General features: G+C 40.6%; 3 protein-coding genes across 5 annotated transcripts in view; 2 read left to right on the top strand and 1 right to left on the bottom strand.

The window, feature by feature from the left end:
- The window catches only part of LOC138958946 (tectonin beta-propeller repeat-containing protein 1-like), a 45,541-nt gene extending 42,345 nt beyond the window's left edge, over nucleotides 1-3,196 (top strand). Inside the window, exon 22 of the mRNA XM_070330292.1 lies at nucleotides 384-3,196. Within this exon, the coding sequence (XP_070186393.1) occupies nucleotides 384-434 (51 nt within the window). The 3' untranslated portion in view covers nucleotides 435-3,196. The remainder of the gene's footprint in view (nucleotides 1-383) is intronic.
- A 4,974-nt stretch (nucleotides 3,197-8,170) lies between these two features.
- On the bottom strand, nucleotides 8,171-18,438 carry LOC138958948 (zinc finger CCHC domain-containing protein 7-like). 3 transcript variants are annotated; one of them, XM_070330294.1, is made up of 8 exons: nucleotides 18,159-18,438; nucleotides 15,952-17,121; nucleotides 15,050-15,201; nucleotides 14,388-14,561; nucleotides 13,745-13,780; nucleotides 10,689-10,781; nucleotides 10,000-10,102; nucleotides 8,171-9,422 (listed from the first exon to the last, which is right to left on the bottom strand). In XM_070330294.1, exons 2-8 carry the CDS (start codon nucleotides 17,048-17,050, stop codon nucleotides 8,560-8,562), a joined length of 2,520 nt encoding a protein of 839 aa, XP_070186395.1. In that variant the 5' UTR covers nucleotides 17,051-17,121; nucleotides 18,159-18,438; the 3' UTR covers nucleotides 8,171-8,559. The 3 variants fall into 3 exon arrangements, with proteins under 3 accessions (XP_070186395.1, XP_070186394.1, XP_070186396.1); XM_070330293.1 differs by having other exon boundaries at nucleotides 18,336-18,438; XM_070330295.1 differs by having other exon boundaries at nucleotides 8,171-9,419; nucleotides 18,336-18,438.
- On the top strand, nucleotides 17,131-17,885 carry LOC138952945 (uncharacterized). Its single transcript, XM_070324704.1, has 2 exons — nucleotides 17,131-17,146; nucleotides 17,191-17,885. Exons 1-2 carry the CDS (start codon nucleotides 17,131-17,133, stop codon nucleotides 17,883-17,885), a joined length of 711 nt encoding a protein of 236 aa, XP_070180805.1.
- Nucleotides 18,439-24,979: the final 6,541 nt, after the last annotated feature.

Genomic DNA, 24,979 nt, shown 5'->3' with positions numbered 1-24,979 from the left:
TAATTTCTCTGTTACTCAGTGTTAGTGATTCATAAATCAGATGTTGTTTGCTTTGTAAAAGTTTGGATTGCACTAAATCATGGTTTTATACTATGTGAAACATATTCTTGAGAACATGTAGTCACAAGTTGCTTTTTACACAATGTAATGCGAGAGAATGATGCTGCGTTTTGTTGTGAATTTGCTTCATAAGAACAGTCGATTCAGAAATTGGTTGGGAGTGGGGGTAATTGAATTGATAGCCCTTTTATGTGCATAGATTTGTATACATGTACATTGTACTTCACCGAGTCTTCAAATGTACACGCTAGTGAAGGATTTATCTGCATTCTCTTCCATCAATTAGCGACATATTCACATTGTTTTCTGTGATTTTCTTGCAGCCTGGTTGGCACTACGTGTCCGTGCGAGGACTAATGACTCCAAACAAGTAAAGGGGCCATCGGACATTTTGTTCTTGAAACTCGTGGGACCTGTGGGACATTTTCTTTGCTGTTGATCAGACTGCTGGTAGTTGCAAAACTGTGGTGCTTGCTAGAATTCAGAAGGCTGTGGTGCCTGAACTCTGTGATAAGAAAGTCTTTTCTTTTATTTGCCTTAGTCTTTCGGCTTTTGTTTTCTTGTGGTGCTAATGAGGCCATGACATCATAATTGATAACTGCAAATACTCAGATACATTATACTGTAAGAAGAATCTTTGAATACAAAGGAGGTTTCTTTGTTGATTTCTATCTACTAGTGCATCGTTGTTCGTTGACTTCTGTTATGTTGCTATTTTTCTGTTTCTTTTGTTGTTGAAGCTACTGATGTTAATCAAAGTTCCCATGCTCTGAGAGCTATGTGTCTCGTCATGACAGGTACCACTGTAGAAACAGGAAGAACTACACGTACCACTGTTTCTGTTTTATTTCTTATTTTTTCAGCTTGGGGGTCCATGTCTTTTAAACCTGTTTGAAAATCAATAATCCCCACTCTGTGTAATTTCAAGTCAGGAGACACTGTCCAAAAATTCTTTGTTGTTGTTGTTTGCTTTGTTATATTTTTAAGAGACTGATGTAAGTGATGCTCTTACAATAGATATTTAATTCAAATTTTGTTTTGCACTAAAGTTCATCAAGTGTGTTCTGTCAAACTTTTTTGATGCAGCGTTCAGTATTTTGCTTGCTAAGTAGTTTGGCTGTATTGTACTGTAAAATGACTCCTAAGGTCACCTCAAAGGTTGTAAATCTGTCAGTATCATACATATATATAATTATTAAAGACGACATTCCTGGAAGAGATATCATTCAAGCCCAAGTATAAATGGTCAATATTACTGTAGACACAGGGATGCCCAGTAAAAACATTTTACTGTTCAGATAGAGTAGACACAACAAAACATTGCTGGTGATATGCATGTGTTCAGTTGCTGATAAATAACAAACAAAAAGATGCAAATGGCGGCCACAAGTGGCATTGAATCATTGTTGTGCCCAAACAATCAACAGCCTGGCAGCTTACTGTGCAGAGTGGGAATTTTTTGTTAAAATGATTTAGCACATTGAAAGGGATGTCATTTTTGAAAAATACAGTCAAACCTGCTCTTGTGACCACCTCTCGAAAACGACCACCTGCCCATAACGACCCCACCAAAGGATCCCCGACACACTTTTTTCTTTGTAATTCACCTTTGCATAACAAGCTGTCTATAACGACCACTTTTGGTCGGTCCTTTGCATAACGACAAGCTGTCTATAACGACCACTTTTGGTCGGTCCTTTGCATGGTTGTTATCGACAGGTTCCACTGTACCTAACTGTAAAGTTCCCACTCGGCCCAGGAAGCAGACAGGCTGCAAGTTGTTGGTATGTGTCCAAGTGAAAGCGTGCTGGCAAAAGCTGGACAGATCTGTGACATGGTCGTGGTGGTATTTTGAAGTACATGTACCAAGGTTTTAAGGGCTTCGAGGTTGAAATGGCTGTATTCGCAGTTTGACTGTGAGTGTTAACTTTGTGATTTTTAAAGCATTCCTGTTCATTTTTTGAAAATGTATGTTCTGTGAAGCATTCCTTGTTATTTTCAAAATCGGTGTTCTCTAAATTGAGCGCCTCTTTTTTTGTCTTGTATGCAATGGTTATGATGCCTATATGTTTGTGCACATATTACGCCCGACATCAATGGCTTGTATTAACACGTCAGTGTTCTGTCATGGCTTTTGAACCAAGAGTGTTGACCATGAGTAGATCTGTTTCATGGGATTAATATTGAAACAGTTTATGTGGCGTTCCTTTTAATGTGAAAATGTGCTTTTTCTCTCCTGCAAACAGATGTGATCACAAGGATATTTTGAAGTTGTTTTTGCATTGTCAGATCAGTTGGCATTAAGTTTGCTTATTTAATTGGTATTAAGTTTGTTTATTACGTAAGTATGATGGCAAAGCATTCAACTGAATTACGCATGTGCTCAAGCTAGGCATTCATGTGTTATCAAAAAAGACATTACGTAATATATTGCGTAAGTGTGATGGCAAAGCATTCAACTTGTTGTCGTTGGTCTTGTTTTCATTTGTTTAAATATCATGCATTTACAATATCGTCCGCCACATTACTCGTTTGTTTCTAAGAGCACATTTATAAGTTTATCTTGTTGTGCTCCTTTATTATAACATTCAATTATGGCTTTGTATCTATGCAACTGAATAAAAAAACTGTTTAAACCAAAGCATTCACACATGTACTCAAGCTAAGTTTGGCAAGAGTACAGTGTCAGCACAGAAAGAGATTGTGTGCATCTCGACCAAACATTACTAGCTAGACCAATTGGTAAAATCGTGCATTCTGTGTTATCTAAGAAGACATCAGTTGCAGATTTCCATCAGTAATGTGTTTGAACAGTGGTTAGAAAGCAGATATTATCCAGTTTTGATGTGAGGCAATGTCATACAACCAGTTTTCTTGTTTCGTTATGTTACAATACAAAGACTATCTGTATCATGCTGCTGTCTTTTTACATTAATCTGGTATTCAGTGTAGGTAGTACCTTATTCTAGGCTTGGTGTACTCGTGAATGAACAAGTGCATGTATGCAAACTCTCTCTCTCTCTCAAACACACACACAAATAAAATAATAATTTAATCTCCTTTTGTTTTGACATTTTGTCAATCTTGTTTATTGCATTTGCAACATCAATAAATTGCAATTATGCTGAACTTCAAATATTTCTTCTTGTTCTCTTGTTTGTATTAATCAACATCTTTCATTGCATAATCAATACAATCTACATGTTTTTTATGACACTGAACTCTTAAAGTGTTCTGAGTGTATTCAAGTTGCGGTTCTTGCTAATGTTTATACTCAGTTACTTGCCTTGATTGCGACGGCGTATACGCACGGTCCAGTGTGCATTCGCCAGGGTGTGCCCAATTTGCACTGCTAGAACTAAGATACTTCTTGATTTCAGTAAATAGTTCCATTACATATCAACTAGTTTGTTTATAAATGATTTTTTTAGAGATCGCCAGATGGTATTGTGTGAATAACATAATTCGGTCAAGTGTGCGAACGGCGCCGTGCTTATAGTAGCTCTCGGTCCATTCCTTCTTTCCGGTATGGAAACAGACGACGTGTTTCTGGCGAAACAATCGGCGTTTTCAACTCGCCATATCTCCATATTTATTCGGACTAGAACAACGAAATGTGACTTTGTTGTAAAAAAAAATCCCGAGCCTTGCGACACCGGTAGTCATTTTGTTACTGCGAAGCGGCCTTTGGCAGGTACGACAGTTTTAGTCACCCAAGTAAATAGATCTAAAACGCACGTGGACGAGTTTTTCAATGGCGTTTTTGAAGTCTGTGAATGTTGTGCTTACAAATCATTTCGGAGCACCCCTCAGTCTATACGTACAGACAAACAAAATACATGGAACGAAAGCTGAGAGGCTGGACTGTAAGTTGTTTTGACTTCTACAAATCTCGCAGGTATTTTATGCAAAACAGACTCAAAATTGCCTTTTTTCAAGCAAGTGTAGATGACAGGGGATCAGCTCGTTACTCCCCCGGCTCGTTACTCCCCCTTAGGGTTAGGGTTAGGGATGGGGAATGGAATACACTTACCCATAGATATAATATACAGATAATGTCTATTTATGACTTACTCTAGCCCATATGTCAGAATAAAGAACATGCTTTGCTTTTTTGAATGATGTATGATTTGGCACTGTATCCAGGATTTTAGACTAGTCCCCGAAGTGATATTTCAATAAATCCCGTCAAAAAGTTCACCCTAGCTTGGCCGTAAAAAGCACCCAAATGCGGTCAATTTCTAACCTGTGTCGTGTGTTCGAAGGAGTACATCTCAGCGATGCCATTGACTTGCAACCTCAAAGAAATACATTTAAATAACCCGCTAAATGAACAATTTTTCAGTGTGCAATCTAAGCCGGAGATTTGCTTCGTTTCTTTGCTGTGACACAAAACAAAAACCAACCATAGACCTGCGGTGACATTGTAAAGTCTTTTTCGACATTGCAATGAAGTTGCGTGGATCTTCGATGGTTCCCGTTCGGTTTAATGTGGATGGAGCTTTGATTGAGTGTAACTGCTTTGAAAAGTTACATGGATTGTGTCCTTGGGGTCAATGTTTTTCGATAAACTTCTTCGTATCCGTGACTTTGCTTTTGACTTGAACAGATCCAGATCGTCTGGGGTTGTCGATCGCCTACACAGATCTATATGAACAAGTTGACTCGCCATAACACACGGCAAACCGCCGAATCCGTGCCCCCTAGTCACTCCTACCCCCAAATCCCTTACCAGCCTCAGACCTCATCCCACCAATCTAACCTCACTGGCGCAAAATGTGTGTTTATTCCTACCTCATGTGTGTGTGTGTGGGTGTGTGTGTGACACCAGGGGTGGACCAGGGCGGGGGTGCACTTGGTGCACGAGCATTCCCCCCTCCGGCAAAAAAGAAAGGAGAGATAGAACAAGAGAGAGTGTAGCCTATATCTGAGTGTGTGTGTGTGTTTAGTTGTGTGTGTACGTTGTGTGTGTGTTAGTCTGTGTGTGTGTGTGTGTGTGTGTGTGTGAGAGAGACAGAGACAGAGAGAGAAGAAACACATACATACAAATTAACACACACATAAAGATATAGACATACAATTTACAGTCGCGTTGTGTTGAAATCGATGCCCAATGTCACTTTCAAGATCGTTTTCCCAAACGGTTTCTCCTTCACTGATTTCTCAAAAGTTCGCCTTCTCACACTTAAAACAAAAGAGACAAAGACACGCGAAGCGCCTTAGGCAGATCGGGGGCATGTGTCTTGCCGCCTGAAGTACTTCTCAATTTGCCCCCTGACTCCACACAGGCATCCTCTGCAGAATTTTAAGTACACCCCTCTTACAAAGGAACTGACCCACCCAGGTGTGTGTGTGTGTGTGTGTGTGTGTGTGTGTGTGTAGTGAGATTCAGAAAAAAAAACTGGACAGATCTTCATGAAACTTTGCACACACATTTTGTGACACCCACCCCTTTTTCCGGATTCCAACCCATGGATAACAAGTCCAGTGTTCTACCAACTGACCTATGGGGCTCCCAAATGATTTTTTCATCCTTTTTGTCAGTCAAGATATGGGGGTGGGGTTGGGGCGGGGATAATTGTGGAGTAAGCAATAAGGTAAAACCTTTTTTTTTAAGGTATTGTAACTGTATATAGTGAACTTAGCTGTGGTTATGATCTGAGCTGACATTTTTTTGTAATAACGTGTTTACCACTAAATGAGTGATAATTTTATGTGTACGCCCTCGGCAAACATCAATAATTTTGTGCATGCACATTGATAAGTACCGTATTATGATAAAGTGATACTCTCCATTCATATATCTACACAAATTAATGTTGTTATGATATTTTCTAAAGCTAAAAATGTCACTTAGGGTCACGTTACGAATCATAGTGTTTTCCGCAAATTCATATTTGACTACCCCCAGACAAAACATTTTGATAAAAAAGTCAATAAGGAAACCACCCTTTTTCTCTCTACAGATGTGTACATATTGTTTAGAGGAACATGTGCACAAAATTTGTAATGATCACGAGCGTTTTTTGTGGAGTAAGCAATAAGGTAACACCTTCTTATTTTCTTAGGTATTGTATGTAACAGCATATAGTGAACTTAGCTGTGTTTAAATTTGGTTATGATTTAAGCTGACTTTTTTTGTGTAATAACTTTTTTACCATAAATGACATAATTTTATGTGTACGCCCTCGACAAACCTCGATAATTTTCTGAAAATGCACATTGATAAGTATGGTATTATGATAAAGTGATACTCTCCATTCATTTATCTTCACAAAGTAATGTTTTATTTATCATTTGTAAAGCTAAATATGTCAGTTGGGATCACGTTAAGAATCAGTGTTTTTCACAAAATCTTTCTTTCTTTCTTTATTTGGTGTTTAACGTCGTTTTCAACCACGAAGGTTATATCGCGACGGGGAAAGGGGGGGAGATGGGATAGAGCCACTTTTCAATTGTTTCTTGTTCACAAAAGCACTAATCAAAAATTTGCTCCAGGGGCTTGCAACGTAGTACAATGTATTACCTTACTGGGAGAATGCAAGTTTCCAGTACAAAGGACTTAACATTTCTTACATACTGCTTGACTAAAATCTTTTCAAAAATTGACTATATTCTATACAAGAAACACTTAACAAGGGTAAAAAGAGAAACAGAATCCGTTAGTCGCCTCTTACGACATGCTGGGGAGCATCGGGTAAATTCTTCCCCCTAACCCGCGGGGGGTTTTCACAAAATCCTATTTGACCACCCCCAGTAAAAATATTGTAAAAAAAGAAGTTAATAAGGTGACCCCCTTTTTTTTTGCACAGATGTGTTCATATTGCTTAGAGGAACCTATGCAGAAAATGTGTAATGAATCTCACGAGCGATGTTTTTGTCATGGGGGGGTGGGGTGTTGCGGGGAAGCACGCCCCTGATCAGTCTTTGGGGCGCTTTGCGACCTTGATCTACACTCTTGAATTCTAAGTATATCCCCCTTCTATACTGACTGATCCACCAGTGTGTGTGTGTGTGTGTCAGTGTGTCTGTTCGTGTGGGTGTGTGTGAGTGTACGTGTGTTTGTGTAATGCGATTCAGAGAAAACTACTGGACAGATCTTAATGAAACTTTGCACCCAAATGTTCCGACCCCCCACCCCTTCCCCCGGATTCAAACACATGGATCACAAGTCCAGTGCTCCACCTACTGGGCTCCCAAATGAATTTTTTCATCATTTTTGTCAGTCAAGATATGGGGGTAGGGTTGGGGCGGGGATACTTGTGGAGTGAGCAATAAGGTAACACCTTATTTCTTTCTTAGGTATTGTAACAGCATATAGTGAACTTAGCTGTGTTTAAATTTGGTTATGATTTAAGCTGACATTTTTGTGTAATAACGTTTTTACCGCTAAATGACTGATAATTTTATGTGTACGCCCTCGACAAACCTCGATAATTTTCTGAAAATGCACATGATAAGTAACGTATTATGATAAAGTGATACTCTCCACTCATTTATCTACACAAAGTTATGTTTTATTTATCATTTGTAAAGTTAAATATGTCAGTTGGGATCACGTTAAGAATCACAGTGTTTTTCGCAAAATCATATTTGACCACCCCCAGTAAATAAATTGTAAAAAAAAAGTTAATAAGGCGACCTCCTTTTTTCTTTGCACAGATGTGTTCATATTGCTTGGAGGAACCTGTGCAGAAAATGTGTAATGGATTTAAGCTGCGGTTTGAACACACTAATAACCCCTTAAATGCCAAACATGCCATTGCATAAAGATTTAGGTCACAGCCACTGTTTCAGTTAATTCTGCTCATGGTATCTCTGTTGACACTTTGCTGTGATTTCTAAGCTCCACAATGCATGGCATAAAATTCAACTTGTCTAGCCAGCCGTTAATATCTCAAAAAGAAACATTGCACAAATCATAACCAAACAAGGCAGCTTGAGTGCTAATGACAATATCGGACAACAAAGGGGAGTGGGCGCTCTGAATACAGACAACAGAAATATAGCTAAATATAGTCTGTGTGTGCACATACTACTTTTGAGTGCCTTGGACAGAGAGGAACATATGATATTGCAAAATTCATCCTTTATTGAAGATGAAAGTCACTTGTTGATTTCAGGGCGGTTTATTCTCTCGGGAGACTGGTTTTGCATATGCATAACTCGCGTAACGTTATTGTCTAAATTTTGGCACCTACACGAACACAAATATCATCATCAGTGATTCACACAACTGGATTTTCAAAAAGATCTTTGTTTAAGTTATTGAAATAGTTGTGTAGAAATGTATGGCCTGATGAGCGTGTTCAAGCCACAAGGAAGAACACATGCTCATGAGTCTCACACCTATAAATACAATGGTACCTGTGATGATAGGACACCCTTTGCACCAGCCAAAGTGTCCTCTTAGCAGAAGGGCCCGACAATACAGGTACCCAACTATTTCACAGACTAAAAAAAAAATGTATTTCTAAGAAAGATACTTCTTTCTGATCTTTACTTTGGACAGTTGCGAAATAAATTCTTGTTTGTGACGGTGGTTCTGAAGCCATTTTTGGTGGTGATGGTCAGTGGCTCAAACTTAACCTCTTGTCCGGAAGTGCTGGTCTCCAGACGATGTTTCTTCTGTCGGTTTCCTTTACTCTTTTCTTTCACTTGTTGCTTTTCTTGTATCTTTCTTTTCTTGCTATCCTTGGGGTAAAAGGTTAGGTCCAGGTCCTGGAAGGTACTCTCCCTTTTTCCTTTCTTTCCTTTGGGGGATTTTGCCTGTTTCTTCTTAAATGACTTTCCTGGGGAAGCCTCAGAGTGTCCACGATCATCAATGCGGTCCCGACTTTTGCTGCGTGACTTTCGCTTTTCTTTTCCTTCTTTTCGATCATTCTTGTAAGACCCTTTTCCTTCTTTCCAATCTTTCTTAGATCTACCATCTTTCCAGCCTTTTTTGTGAGAACGGTCTTTCGGCTGTGATTCTAACCCTCCGCTCACAAAGGTCCGTGCAAAAGAGGACAGTGAATGAGATTCGGAAGAGTTGCGTTGACTTCTGGGAGATTTCTGTCTGCCTGAATGTGGTTGAACTTTTGTCTTTTGTTTTGAACGACCAGAGCCACGAGGATACAGATCCGGTGAAAACTGTGGCTGCACCTTTGTAGAGCCTGATTGTCCAAGTCCTTTGTCAGAGCGAGATTCACTTCTTCCGGCAGAAGTTTGATCAGCTTTATTTACTTTGCTACTGCGACCGTGCTGTTTGGTGTGGATGTCATCTGGTCGAGTGGACTTCATCTTTTTGGCACATGATCTATCATCTGGTTCGGAGTCCGAGTCGAATTTCTTGTGGCGTCCGCTGAAGTGAGACCAACCTGCTGACAAAGAATGTGTTCTTGTGAAATGTTACAAACATATATAAAAGCATATACGCACACATGAATGCACACATAAACAGCACCGCTACCATCACAAACCAACCACAAACAACTTGCTTTTACAAGGCATAAACCTTCAAACACAATTATTTTTAAACACAGAAAACTTTCTTTATAACAATCACTAAACCCCAAATACCCCTGTTTACTTTTAGAACAAGAAGTATCCACGCCTGAACTAATAAAGAATACTACACAGGTAAAATATTTGTAGGAAGCCAATTCAGCTCAGCGCATTCCCAAAACGTGTGCAAATACAATTTGACCTGGATATTCTCCTGGCTTACTGAAAAACAATATGTAACGGAACAAAAATATATACAGTGGAACCTACCCTGAAGACTACCTCCCGTTAACGACCACCTGCCCACCCAAAAAAGATACGCATCGAATTTTCCCCCATAAAATGTACCTTTCCATAGTGACCACTTATTCATAACGACCACTTTTGGTTGGTCCTTTGGGTGGTCATTATAGACAAGTTTCGCTGAATCTCCAAACGCTGTTGAAGACTTACCTTTCCCCTTCCCAGTTTTCTGTCCCAAGATTGATCCGCTGTATCTGACGATGAAGGGGTAAGAAGGATACACGAACGAGTTCATTCTTTCCCGCGTGCATTCCTGTGGAAGAAACAAAATAAATCAGGTGCTGAAATGGCTCATGATGGTGGGAGACTGTCTGTGTGTGTGTTTGTGTCTGTGTGTGCGCGCGTGTGAATAGATAAAGCTTGTTACAAATACTAAATCTGTCCTTTTAATGCCGATATTCTTGCCAGTTAGGAGAACACAGTGCTCTACTATCATAACTATGTGATAGGACATTTTCAGATGTAATGCGCCAATGGCGCAGGGCGCACTAGTGGATGAAACCATGTTAGCCTAAACCAGTTCCCTTTTGTTACAAAAAACAACACACGCACACACAAACTGAACACCAATCCAGTGCATCACACTTGCAATGACAAAGATGTAACTCGATCACAACACTCACTCTCGGAAGCTATTCAAAGTAACCTGTGTACATTTAATTGGATCCTAAAAACAAGCACTCTGTGAGTTCTAAGGTAAGGCTGCCAGCGTTTGTATTTACTATCGCCTTCCATTGTCAGCGTTTTTAATTGACGTGTTAGCTAGAGGCCAGATGATTATAAGCTACTAAAGCTAGGTTGTTAGTTTGGATTTCAAGAACATTAAGAAGTGAACTTACGTATGCAAAATGCCCCCTTCTAGCGCAGTTGCAACAATAGACTCTTGGGTTCACAGATTTCTTCTTTTGCACCAACTCCTCTGAAGTTGTGACCTGAACATTGAGAACAAACAACATTGATTAAACAAACCAAGAAGTCTCTTGACCCCCCTCTTACTAAATAAAACCTCTGATGCTAAAAGCAAAACAAAGTTCGAGTAGACATCATAATGCAAATAATGTAGCCATGTAAACATTCAGTCGCTTCTCCAGTACGTCTCTCAGAAACCGACAAAGAATTTGTGAGAACGAAGTTTGTCTCGGTGACTTCGTCATTACAGCAGGAACAAATTACTCGTAGGCTCTGCATGTATCATGGGTATTGAATGTCATCAAGAGCAAAACAGCAGAATTCCAATGATGCAAGAAACATTCCAATCATGCATAACCCGGGGAAAAGCATACATGTATGAAGTCTAAACTTATAACACTAAAAGCACGGGCAGCAATTATAATTTTTTTAGTTCACATTATTATAAATAGCTAATAAAAACACTTTAGGAAACAATCATCCCCCGAAAAAGGGAGAATGGCTGCCTGAATTTTGTTTGTTTGTTTGTTTGCTTAACGCCCAGCCGACCACGAAGGGCCATATCAGGGCGGTGGCTGCCTGAATGGCCAAACAAAAAAGATCACACACGTAAAAACACTCTCGCATAACATATGAATGTACGGGGGAGTTGCAACCCATGAATGCAGAACAAGTAGAAGACAACAACCAGACACAAACACGCAGCAACAGACACAAACTGGCAAAGTCTGAGGCAGTAGACCATGTTCAGAAATAACTCTGTCAGGATTTGCAAGCGTCGTGGAAGAGTGCCATCACAAATAATGCTACCACGCAGGAGGACTGCTTTTATACGTTTATTTGGCACAAGACAGTGTTTTAAAAACTTCATTAAATTTCAAAAAATAGATAAACAGAGGACTCTTTGTGATGGTTGATTTGGGTTATTTCCACAGAGTTATTCCCTTGTTTGTGTATGAGGTGAACATTACTAGGGGACCAGACAGCGCTTCTTGACAACTGTGTTTCCAACACTCAAGAGAGGTAGGCCCCTGAAAGGCTTTGATTTAATTAACTGCCATACTTGTGGTGCGTTTTCGAGCAAATCGTGCTGTGCGCTTCCAACACTCGAGAGAAGTAGAGCCCTGAAGGGCATTCACTCACTTTGATTTAATTAATTACCATACTTGTGGTGCTTTTTGGCTCACGTAAGTGTAGCCTATGCGATGGTAAACTTTGTCTGTCTGTGCGTGCGTGCGTGCGTATGTATGTATGTGTGTATGTCTGTGGTAGAAACTTTAACATTTTTGGCTAAACACCGAAATACTCATTTCACGTGGTTAATTTTCAAGCACCATCTTCAAATTATTGAAGCAATGATCAACATTGTGTCGGCATGTGTGTAGTTAAAGCGTGTATCCAAAGAAAACGGGTGGTGGGGGGTTTTGAAGGGGTACAAGCAGTTGACTGATTTGTGTCGTGTTTGGCATGTAGACGGCAGGTCAGGTGTCAAGATCAGGTCAGGGGTCGCGCGAAGGATTGTGGTCCAGTTCTCACCTCGCCAATTCGCCGGGGAAGACGATTTCATGTTGTTCGGTTTCTAAGCTCCAGAAAAGTAAATAAAGAAGATACCAAAGGGAGATTTCCTACAATTTGATCTGCACAGCGTGTTTCCAATGTCCACGCGAGGAAGAGCTGTCGAAAGCGCGGCAGTCAGTGTCGATCTTGCAGCCGTATCCCGGTAAGTTCAGAGACAGATCTAGTGTCTCCCACTCTGATAACGTGTCACCTACTGTTAATCCGTTTTGTTTTAATTTCTTTTTATTTCAGCAGACACGGATGTCAAACACAGTGCTAGGCAGTCACCTCTAGTGAAATGAGTTGATCTAAAGTGCCTGTAATGTTTGGATGTCTTTGCTCGTGGTTCGATTTATGTGAATTTCAAGACTTGCAGTAGAGTCTCAAGTTAAGTTTACTCTGCCCGAAAAAAACTGTCCACCATTTACTTGAACATGCAGATATAAGGAAACGGAATGAATCTGTTCTCAAAGTCAAAATGATCACGATTTTTTCCTCAGATTCAAAACATGCACTGTCATGGTTTTGTCTGTACAATTTAGTAAGTCTTAAGTACTTTGCAACAACTTCCTTGAACGTGAAAGACAGTTTTTGAATGCTAGATCTGTATCGCGTTTCATTCCAGACTCGATCCTCTCTTTGATTGTAGATCTACTGTTTGCTGTTTACGCACTATCATATGATTCGCTATGTAACGTTTGGTAAGCTTACCTTGCCACAGCTTTCTTGTCTTTGTTGGCATTTCTGGCTGTGCTGACCGTCAGAATTATTTTAAGAACCAGGCTGCTGCAGTCGACATGTTTCGCATATTGTAGGGTTACCATGCTGCATAGGTAAAGTGGCTTGTATAACCTGACTATTCTGTTTCAAAACACTGTTTATATTTGTGTAGGTTGTAGTCATCATAACTAATCGCATTTTGCCATTTGTTTCAGAAAGGAGGTTAACCTACAACAAGATCGACGCTATGTCAGATATATGCCTCAGCCACATGAAGACTTCCGAATTTAGATCTACTCGGCATGGTGACAAGTCTTGATGAAAAGTATAGGACTGAGGACAGCAGTGGAAAAAGTGCCCACATGGCAGGTACCTAACCTATTACCCTAGTCATTTTATCTGTTTGCCTTCTTTTGAAAATTATACATGGAGTTGATATGATGCGTTAGTTTTAACTGTGTGTGTGTGTGCGTGTGTGTGTGTGTTACGGAGTGAGTGAGTTTGTGTTATGTTACTGTTTGTTGATTTCTTACTGGAGCCTTGAAGGCTTCGCCTCTTGTTTGAGCAAATCGTGCCGTGTGCGTCTAGCATTAAGGTACAGTAGATTCCTCATTTTTCAGATTTGTCAAATTTGCCAGAAACTCCCTGCAAACAGTCTGACCAATACCATCCATTCAACACACCAGTAGGGACAAACAAACAAACTCACCGTGGCGTGATACTGTCGCCAGTGGTCTGGGCAGTGCTGAAATGAAGAAAAATATTCAACAAGGTGAGTAAAAGTGTCAACATTTCAGGATGAATAAACTAGGGGGAGAAGCATTTAGAACATAAAAAAAGGTTAGATTAGAGCTACATGTATTTCAATGTCCACACAGAAATAAATACTGTTGTACAACCAAGCTACAAAATATACATACTTCTTTTGCTGGTCCCAAGCCGGTTGACCGTCCAATAGTTTTGACATGTAAGAGTTCTTCTGGTTGAATTTGTTTTAGCCAGGACATTTGGACCTATGCATTTTTTTAATCCAGGTCCAACTGACCTACAGTGGAACCCCCCTTTTAAGACCCCCAAATTTAAGAATTCCTCCCTAATACAGTTTTAATTTAAGACCTTTTTTTCTTTCTAATTCTTTGTTCATAACCTCTGTAAATTAACCTCCATTTAAGACTCCCTCCTTTTTAAGACCTGATTTTTTCAGATTTTTGGAGGTCTTAAAGTTTAACACTTAATTGTTCTCTGAGTCTGGGAACAACACTGCACTGTATTGAAAACTAAGCATACAAAATGATACATTCAGTGGCAATTGACACTTGCCTGCACAACTCAAACCAAACCTTGGCACATACCTCTTCGCTGTGCCCCCTCACCCTACAGCGAGCACACAAGTCACGGGGGTTCCTCCGAGGACTCGGGCAATCTGCTCCCATGTGCCCAGGAAAATTGCAGTTGTAGCAAACACGGTTGGCGCAACGACTGGAGAAATGACCTGGTAGCCCACACAAATTGCAGTTGTGCACTTTCTGCAAAGAGAAGAAACAAATGACAACACAAACAAATAGTGTTCAGTCAAACCTGGTTTGAAGATTTTCTGTTCTAAGATCCCCTTTGTTTCAAGACGCTCTTCTAACTTCTAACTCTAAGGAATTTCTCGATTCAAAGGCTGTAAATTTATCTCCACTTTAAGACTCCCACCTTCATAAGAACCAATTTTTTCAGCTTTTTGTTTTGTTTTTGGTTAGGTATTAAAACAGAGGTTTCAATGCATTTAACTAAATTCTGAAAATGAAATGTTACTGCTTTAGTGAAAAAAACAAGCAAAGAAACAAGAACATATTGCTCACTAATGTATAATTAGTAACCCACACGATTAAGATTCACACAGACTTTTTGAACCCTTAATTCAGCCTCTTGAAGTGACCACCTGTCCATAACGACAACTTTTGGTTGGTCCTTTGGATGGTCATTAGAGACAGGTTCGACTGTATCATCAATTTATTTGTAGACTAACCTTTGGTTCAGGGCATATTTTAGACAGATGTCCCGCTTTCTTGCAGTTGTGGCATATAATTTCACTCTTGGCGTAATAGCGAGACACTTGCCGTCCCTTCCCTGAAGGCTTCAGATCTGAATCGTCTATTTCCCATTTATTAGCTGCTGCACCTGATGGAACAGATAAGAAATCAGGTTACAACATACACACACAAACACACTATACTACATTATCTATATTATTATTATCTCAAGTGTAACATCTACAAGTCATATATATATAAATTATATATTTACCATTGGTTGCAGTTAACGTGCAGTAAAAATATGCACCCTTTGGGCTTTTCCCACAAGCGGATTTTACCCAAATTAGAATACATGTAGTAAATTTTGCAAGCCAAGTGCAGAGATCTTAGGACTGTAAGGGGTCGTGGACTGCTATGCTAACTTGAAATGCCATATAACATAATTTGTGAAAAGCAACAGGGATAGTGCTTATTTCAGAAAATTGGCCTTTCACCTTGCCCTGTTAAAAGATGGACTAACACAGTTTTTGAAGTTCCCTGTCATTGTCAAAGGAAAAAAGCGTTACACAGAAAATGTATTATATGATATATCTCTGCCACAAAAAGAAATTAAAATGTCTGACGTTACGGTTTTATTCAGTTCTATTTCAGTACTTGTTCCCTCAACAAAAGAGAACAGAAAAAGTTGTTCTGAAGGCAATTCTTATTACAATTGTTCATTCTGATAACCAAGCTATGACAACAACCAAATGCAACTATGCATCACTTATCTCCCTCACTCTTTATTTCACAGTATTTTCCTTCAAAGTGTGACTATGAGCAAATTATGATCAGCTTGAGGAGAACAATTATGAATTACTGAAATAGCCTGCAATACATTCTGTTCAAGTCTTACCTTGCAAAGATTTTTCGACAATCTGTATAGTCTGGCGATCAATAGAGTTGACGTTCCAGTTCAGGTCAAGCTGTGGTTTGGAGGACTTTTTAGTTTCAGGTCTGCCGCTGTCAAGAATCTTCAACTCGCTGTCAAGAATCTTCAACTCGCTGTCAAGAATCTCCAAATCGCTGTCTGACTCCAAATCGGAAGACTTTTCACTACTGATGTCACTACTTTTGCTGCTGCTAGTAGTAGTAGTAGTAGTAGTACTGGTCCCAGAACTGCTGCTGTCTGATTCTACCACCACAATCTTTTCTTTCAGTGGTACTTTGGTAGAGCTGGAATGGCTGGATAACAGTCGCTTCAAAGGCTTTTTGTAGTCCCTGCTTGACTTTGGCTTCATCTTTAGTGAAGCAGGTACCTCTCTGCCAAGCCTGATGAAATCAGAGGATGGAGAAGGACTCCCGAAATTAAGATACTTCTTACGTGAAGGATTGATCGTTATGGTGTCTATTTCATCATCAGACTTTAATTTGCTCTTTGCATTTGCACTGGCAGTTTCTTCCATGCCTAGTTCTGCCTCCAGGTCAAACTTTGGCTCCGAAGCAGATTCCTTGAAAGGAGATGACACTGATTCACTGAACACAACCACCTCTGCCAAATGCACCTGACTGGAGTTTTGGTCTTTTTGACATTTTATTTTCTGTGATTTCTCTTTGCCTTGGTGTGAGAGCTCAGTCACTCTCTTTGATTCATTAAAGTCAAGCACTAAACCAGAGTCATGCGCAGCTGAATTGATTCCTGAGGTGTCTACACACCAAGAATTTTCTGAAGAAACAGAAATCCTGGCTGGAGAGGAACCATCACTATGTGAACGAACTGACACTGGTGAATCTCTTGACTCCTCATGAGAAAAGCTGCAGGGTTCTTTGCTGGAAAAACGGACAACGGAGAAAACATGTCCAGTTGCCGAGTAGCTGGATGCTGCAGGATGTATGTCACTCATTCCTTGGTCAGTGTGTTGGTCATACGCAAAATGAACCTGACTGTACAACATGGCCTCCATCTCCTCTTCGTCCATTTCGTCATCAATGTTGTCAGCGGATTCTCTTTCCATTTTGATGTATAAATAGTCCTTGCTGTAGCTTCAAATTGTGTCAAACTTCACTACTCTGATATTACGGGACTCTGAAAAATATGGTAAAAATATTCTGTTAAAGAAGTGAACCGCATTAATTAGATACCTCTACTCCCTAGACAGCACCATCCTCAAGAGTGTACCCACGAACCCCTACCTTGGCATTCAGTTCTCTAACGACCTGAAATGGTCCACCCACATCAACTACATCTCTAAGAAAGCAAACAGCACCCTCGGATTCCTCCGCCGCAACCTGCGCCACTGCCCATCAAACTGCAGGCACAACGCCTACCTTGCCCTCATCCGCCCTCTTCTTGAGTACGGTGCCACCATCTGGGACCCATACCTTAAGCAGGACGTCGAGAGATTGGAGCGCATACAGCGGAACGCATCCCGCTTCATCTCTGGTTACTACAGAACCAAGACTCCTGGCTTCGTCACTGGGCTCTTACACAAGCTTCAACTACCAACCCTCCAGGAACGTCGCGAACACCTGCGTCTAACCTCCCTCTACAAAGTGGTTGAGGGGCTGGTGCCGGCAATCCCGCCTGACAAGTTCCTGATCCCTCAAAAACCAGGACGCCTCATTCGTCCACGTCAATCTTCCAGAGACTATAGCACCTCGAACCCAGTAGACAACTACATCAGGAACAATAGCAGATGCTTCACCGTGCCACGCTGTAACACTGAGCAATACAGACATTCGTTTTTTCCAAAGACTGTAGTGGCCTGGAACCAATTAGATGAAGTAATTGTAACCTCGGCATCGACCGAGAGCTTCAAGTCGGCGCTGGCAGTAGCCAGACGACGATAAAGAATCAGCTGCGCACCCCCCACTCCGCTGCATCAATGCCAGACATCTGGATGACTTGTCCCACAAGTGCAGCGTAACTTACAGATACAGATAGATCAGTAGATGAAAGTTAAAACCATCGTCATAAAGTTAAACATTTTCGCAAATATTGAATTTAAGCAAAAGTTAGAATACGTACTCCCATAAACCATCAGCGCATTCACGCAAAAACAAAACAATCGATTTTGAAATACAGTGACTAAAAGCAATGTAAATGTGATTAACGGCTCTTACACACTGAGTGACAACAACTTTTGAAGTTGGAAGTTGGAACTGTGAGGGCCGAACTGTTCTGTGAGAACAAAAATACATTCCAAGTTTCACTTTGATTGCGAATCCGTCAGAATCTACTGTGCTTTCAAATTCAGGATGGGGACTTTTGATACGATATTACTCAACGTGTGATCTTACTGAAGGTAATGACAGTCAGGTATATAAACGATTGATGTTCCCGCAGGTGGTTCATATGCCATTGACAATCTGGCTGTCGTCTTACGTTTCCACGAGGCTTGGTTGTCGGTACTACTTATCACCGAAAAATCCCGAAAACACCACACACACACACAAAACCCTGAAAACTTCATCAGAACATAAGAAAGTTCTTCCTTAGATCGTGTTTTGTGACATATTTGTTTGAAATCATGACTTATATCTGCAACTTTCACCGTTCATGACTTTATTTTCGTATTTGTGCGAGGATTTACGAAGGAGCGGAAGTACTTAATTATCATGTTTTGGGTTTTTTCGGGGGGTTTTGGAGAAAATAAGTACCCCTTGTTGTGACTTACTTCGCCTTTAACGCTGAAGAGCACTGGCACGGTGTGTCAACTGATTCCGTTCATACACCGGATGTTTCCGTTCATACAGCCTCATTTTCGTCACTTGCTTGGGGAAAAACGTTGTGGTAAGTCGTGTGGGCAGCGCGCTTGTGTTATATTGAAAGAATAAGGTAGCTAATTGGTTGGGCTATGTGTACGATAAGTACCAAAGTGCTTGTAATCCTCTTGATAACACACGCGGGCCGAACGTGGCAGAATTGCCTGATTTTTTTTTTTACATTTTCTTGTATTTCTCGCTCTATTATCGAATCTGACCCCTGATTTGCACATGATCACCAAAACCACTGCCAGTTACGACATTTTGCTTGAACAGAAGTTTATAGAAACCCATGGCTTTTGTACAATCACTTGTCTTTTGAAAACATGCAGATTCCGTTCGGCATACACCATGTTTCCGTTCGTACAAAAGTGCATGTTTCCGTTCGCACGAACAGCGTTTCCGTTCATACACATTCGTTAGATCAGAGTGAAGCAGGCCCCCACTAAAAATTAATTAATGACTTTGGTCATTAAAAATCTGAAAATTGTAATTAAAACTATTTTTTTATAAAACGATCCAAAATTACGTTCATCTTCTTCATTATCATTTTCTGATTCCAAAAACATATAAATATGTTACATTCAGATTAAAAACAAGCTCTGAAAATTAAAAATATAAAAATTATGATTAAAATAAAATTTCTGAAATCGATTTAAAAACAATTTCATCTTATTCCTTGTCGGTTCCTGATTCCAAAAACATATATATATATATATGATATGTTTGGATTAAAAACACGCTCAGAAAGTTAAAACGAAGAGAGGTACAGAAAAGCGTGCTATGCACAGCAGCGCAACCACTACCGCGCTAAACTTGACAGGCTCGTCAATTTCCCTCAGTGCCTTTTGCACGAGCGGCGGACTACAGTCATCGTGAAAAAATGCTGTGCGTTTAGTTTCATTCTGTGAGTTCCACAGCTTGACTAAATGTAGTAATTTCGCCTTACGCGACTTGTAAAAAAAAACCAAGGTAAACGCGACATTGCAGCAAATACAAGATGACACGCTTTACGTGCCATGCAGTGGCGTATGTTACTTTTTACCAACACACACACACACACACACACACAATCACATGCACGTGCGCGCACATACAACTTACACACACACACACACACACCACACACACACACATACACACGGCACACATACACACGCACACACACATACACACACACACACATGTATACATACACACATGCACACGCGCGCACTCACTCACACACATTAACATGCACACGCACACATACACACGTGCATTCACACACACACACACACACAAACACACATAAACACGCACAAGCTATGCGAGATCGATCTCTTCCACAGCCGGGTGAATTTGGGACTATGCCCTCATCGGGTTTTCTAACAGACAGTGTCCACTTTCAGGGGCGGAGGTGGATTCACATTGCCACCAAGTCGGACATGGCGTTCAATTAAGTCCCTGTCAGTGGGGGGAGGGTACCGAGTGTGGGCCGTGGCAGCTGATGGTTCTGTGTGGTCACGGTACAGGGCCGGTGTTCATCCACATACACCTGCAGGTGAAACCACCGTGCTTTCGTTTTGTGTAGCCTACTTGAGATATGTACGTTTAACATTACATAGAAACCACCCTTGAACCCCAATTTTGAATATATCTTTTTAAACCTTACTTTTTTTAGTCTGTTTTGTGAGAGAAGATCTCTCGGTAAACATTGACCCCAAAATTATGAAGTGACGTGTTAAGTGATCTAAACATAAGTTTTGGAGTGAGTTTTGTAACCTCAGATCTCAGTTTTTCACACACATATACTTACACAAACACACACACACACAAACACACACACACACACATATACGTGTGTGCGCGCGCGCTCGAACACAAACGCGAACGCACACGCGGATGAGTTCTCTTTTTTGTAAACGTAAACACAAACATACTTATTCACACAGCAACACAAACTCGTGTGTTTGTTTGCGTCTGTGTGTGTGTGTGTGTGTGTGTGTGCGTGCGCCGCGCACGCATGTGTGTGTATGTGTGTGTGTGTGTGTATTTCTTGGTAGTTACTCAGTGTTGAAAATGCAAAAAAATCTGTTTTAACATATTAAATGAATCAAATCTCCATATTTAAGTCCATTGCTTTGTGCAGAAAGAGAGCGAGAGAGAGAGAGAGAAAGAGAGAGAGAGAAAATGACATAGAGAGACAAAGAGAAAAGACAGACAGATATAGCCCCCCCCACCACACACACACACACACACACTCACGCGCGCGCAATCAAACACACGTTTGTGTTGGTAATTCTGTGTGAATAAGTATGTTTGTGTTTACGTTAAAAAAACCTGAAACTCAGCCGTGTGTGCGTTCGCGTTTGTGTGCGCGCATGTGTGTGTGTGTGTGTGCGTGAATCAGTGTGTGCCTACGTGTGTGAGTGTGTGTGTGTGTGTGAATGTGTGCCTACGTGTGTGTGTGTTGTGGTTGTGCCTTCAGGCGGGCGGGCCGGCGTTTGTGTTTGTCTCTGTGTCTGTTGTTTTAAATGTGAGAAATATAACTTTGGAGCAATAGTGACAGACAAACTGCTTGGGACAGCGATCATCAAAGTGACAGTTGGCGTCCATTTTAGCACTGCGTAGTGCTCCTGCACATCGCGACTTTGTTCGTTTATCTGGGTGTTTGTTTATCTGTGTTTGGATGTGTGTGTCTGTGTGTGTGTATGTATATGTTCATGTGTATTTGTGTGCCGTGTGTAAATATGTGTTAAAGGAGAGGGGACGTATGCGTTTGGCTTCATCGTACTTTCATACGAATCACTATCGCTAATCGATCGATGTTAATTTTTTTTTTTTTAAACGCACTTTTTGACTCACATGCGAAGCTAAAGTGAGTCTATGTACTCACCCGAGTCGTCCGTCCCGGCGGCGTCCGTCCGTCCGTCCGGAAAACTTTAACGTTGGATATTTCTTGGACACTATTAAGTCTATCAACACCTGATGTGGCCTGATGGTGTATGGTTACAAGATCTCAAAAAACATGTGCGGCAACTTGACCTCACTTCAAGTTCAAGGTCACAGGGGCCGTAATTGTTGTCCGTCCGTCCGTCCGGAAAACTTTAACGTTGGATATTTCTTGGACACTATTAAGTCTATCAACACCTGATGTGGCCTGATGGTGTATGGTTACAAGATCTCAAAAAACATGTGCGGCAACTTGACCTCACTTCAAGTTCAAGGTCACAGGGGCCGTAATTGTTGTCTTAAAAACGACCATTTTTCACATTTTCGCATTTTTTTCTGAAGTTATCGAGAATGGCAACCTTAGCTATGTATGCTATACAGGGCAATGTAAGCCCTATCTTTGGACACCAGTTTGGTTGACCTTGCTTCAAGGTCAAGGTCGCAAGGGTCCTTTAAAGTTGGATTGTATACATATTTTGAAGTGACCTTGACCCTGAACTATGGAAGATAACTGTTTCAAACTTAAAAATTATGTGGGGCACATGTTATGCTTTAATCATGAGACACATTTGGTCACATATGATCAAGGTCAAGGTCACTTTGACCCTTATGAAATGTGACCAAAATAAGGTAGTGAACCACTAAAAGTGACCATATCTCATGGTAGAAAGAGCCAATAAGCACCATTGTACTTCCTATGTCTTGAATTAACAGCTTTGTGTTGCATGACCTTGGATGACCTTGACCTTGGGTCAAGGTCACATGTATTTTGGTAGGAAAAATGTGTAAAGCAGTTCTTAGTATATGATGTCATTGCTAGGTTTAGTTATTTGACCTTGACCCTGAAGGTCAAGGTCATGTAAAGGTCAAGGTCAAGCATGTGAGTCGTATGGGCTTTGCCCTTCTTGTTTGTTTCTAGTTATAGCCTGATCGTGTAGACCAGAGACTTGGCCACAAATAGCATATGTTTTTTAATGAAATCATCACGTCGATTCTGTGCGAATGAGCTTTTGCCAAACAACCCTTTTTAACACTGTCTAAGTGATCTTTGCTCATTTTTTGGAGTCAAACGCTTTGGCGAATAATTCTAATTAAATGGTGTTGTTGAGAAATGAATTTTCTCCAAAAATGTCTTTACCTTGTTAAAAAGATATGCAGTTTTACGATTTTTGTAGCATGTTGAAGAGACACGTTTGCCTGCAATCACGACTCGCTTGACCCCTACCCTGTATAACACAATTTATGAACAAGTAAAAAATAAAAACGATTAAATACTATCCATTTATCGTAGAGCCAGTAAAATATCCTCTACGAATCTGTTTTTCTTTTTGATTTACCTTATCTGGTTTAGCTATTTTATAAACAATTTGTGGCTTATCCTTGATTCTAAACATGATCAACTGGTGTCAGCAGCCACTCATTATTTCTTTTAATGTTAGTATTAAATAATGGCAATTTATCTTCACTGATATCTGCTCCGAACGTCATATAGTATGGTTAGAAGGAAGACATGTCTCATACTGTGACAGTTAAACAATTAACTCTTCCCCCGCTTTACAGACAGAAAACAAAAAATCAGACAGAATTATTTTTATTTTTATTTGGGGGGGGGAGGGGTCAGCAACCCCTGTAAGACCCCCCGCCCCCCCCCCCAATCCGCCCCTGGATTATATGTTGCATACTGCATCTGAAACAATCAGCTTTGCTGATTTAACTAAAACAGACACCAGTTCTCTGAAACTTTTTCAAACCTTTAACTTTAAGTTCTTGAAAGTAAAACTCTTCGAATCTTGTGCAAATCTTGACAAGCCTTGGGAAACACGACTGGTAAAACACCAATAAAAGACAGTGTAGGGTGAGCCATTATGCTTGAAAAGCACGATTTGGAGGACGCTTTTCATTATCTGGCTCAGCAGATTCCGATTCGCGGTGACTATCGTCTGCTATGTCGTCTGCTTCGATCGACTCGACAACACTAAGCTTACTACCACTCACACTGACACTGTCCACATTCGCGGTGTTGCTGTCATTTTGTCCGGAATCACTTACCTTGGCGAAGGGTAGAAAACCTTGGCCAATTTTTGTTTTTTGTTTTTTTTGTTGCGACATGATGTTCAAATCCAAATCGAAAGCACCGACTGACTTGTCCAAGGGAAACAACTCTGGCATCTATATTTTCGTCAATGGCTTCCGTTCAAAACATTGATGTTTCGTTTTTGGTATTCGCGAAAAAAATAAACGTCAGTCAGTTGACTTAGTACATCGGCAGCAGTTTTAGCAATCAAAGCCTGACCAATAAAAACAACTAGACACAGGTTGGCCGATTCAGGCGAATACTCTTCAGACATTTGGCCGATAGGGACATGAAAGTTTCGGCCAAAGTAAAACAAAATTGGCGATTGGCCGAAGGGCCGACCCAAACGACACCCCTGCACATGTTATCTCTCTCTCTCTCACAAACTCACCCCATATACATTAACCCATAGACGTGAAGAGCATTCTTAATGTTTTATTAAGACATAGAGATTAAGTTATTGAAATTATACAATGTAGACCAATATTAATGTGAATATCTATATATATCTATATACGGCTTGTGTGTGTCTGTCTGTCTGTGTGTTCACGATTCACGGCTAAAAATCTCGATGGATCTGCTTCAAATTTGATAGGCATATTCAGGTAGACCCCGGACACAATCGTGGAAAATGTTGAACACGTGTGTGCTCTCAGCGCGCAGCGCTGAACCGATTTTGGTTTTTCTGTACATCCATTCCCAGTAACTCTTCCTTATCTCGTCCAGTGTTTTGCGCGTTTATCTCCCTTCCTTCGTACGGTCCGCCGGCAAAGCCGGCGTACACCCGGCAAAGCCGGTATTCGGCTCAACTTCTTCCCGGTGAAGCCGTACCCGGCGAAGCGGGTATTCATCTAGTACAATATATACACGTAGGCAAGCATGATACCTCATGACGTCATATGATTCCTAGCATATTGACCTAATGCTAAACATCCGGTTATCTCGAGTTTACTCCGTAATACATGTCCGTGGGTTTTTCAATGTTCGGTTATTTCCGTGGCTTCATGCGGAAAGGGAACCGTCGTCTGCAATCAACAACATGGACCATTATGGTACTTGTTTCTACATGTAATACCAAATCATGCTAATTCTAACTTTTGAACTGATTGTAATTTTTTTTAAATACAAACCAAAATCTTCTTAGCCATGAACTTAACTTAACTTAAGAAAC

This window comes from Littorina saxatilis, linkage group LG2 (genome assembly GCF_037325665.1).
Source record: "Littorina saxatilis isolate snail1 linkage group LG2, US_GU_Lsax_2.0, whole genome shotgun sequence".
Lineage (NCBI taxonomy): Eukaryota > Metazoa > Mollusca > Gastropoda > Littorinimorpha > Littorinidae > Littorina > Littorina saxatilis.
Note: the sequence above shows the minus strand (reverse complement) of the source record. Positions and strands in the feature narration are given on the sequence as shown.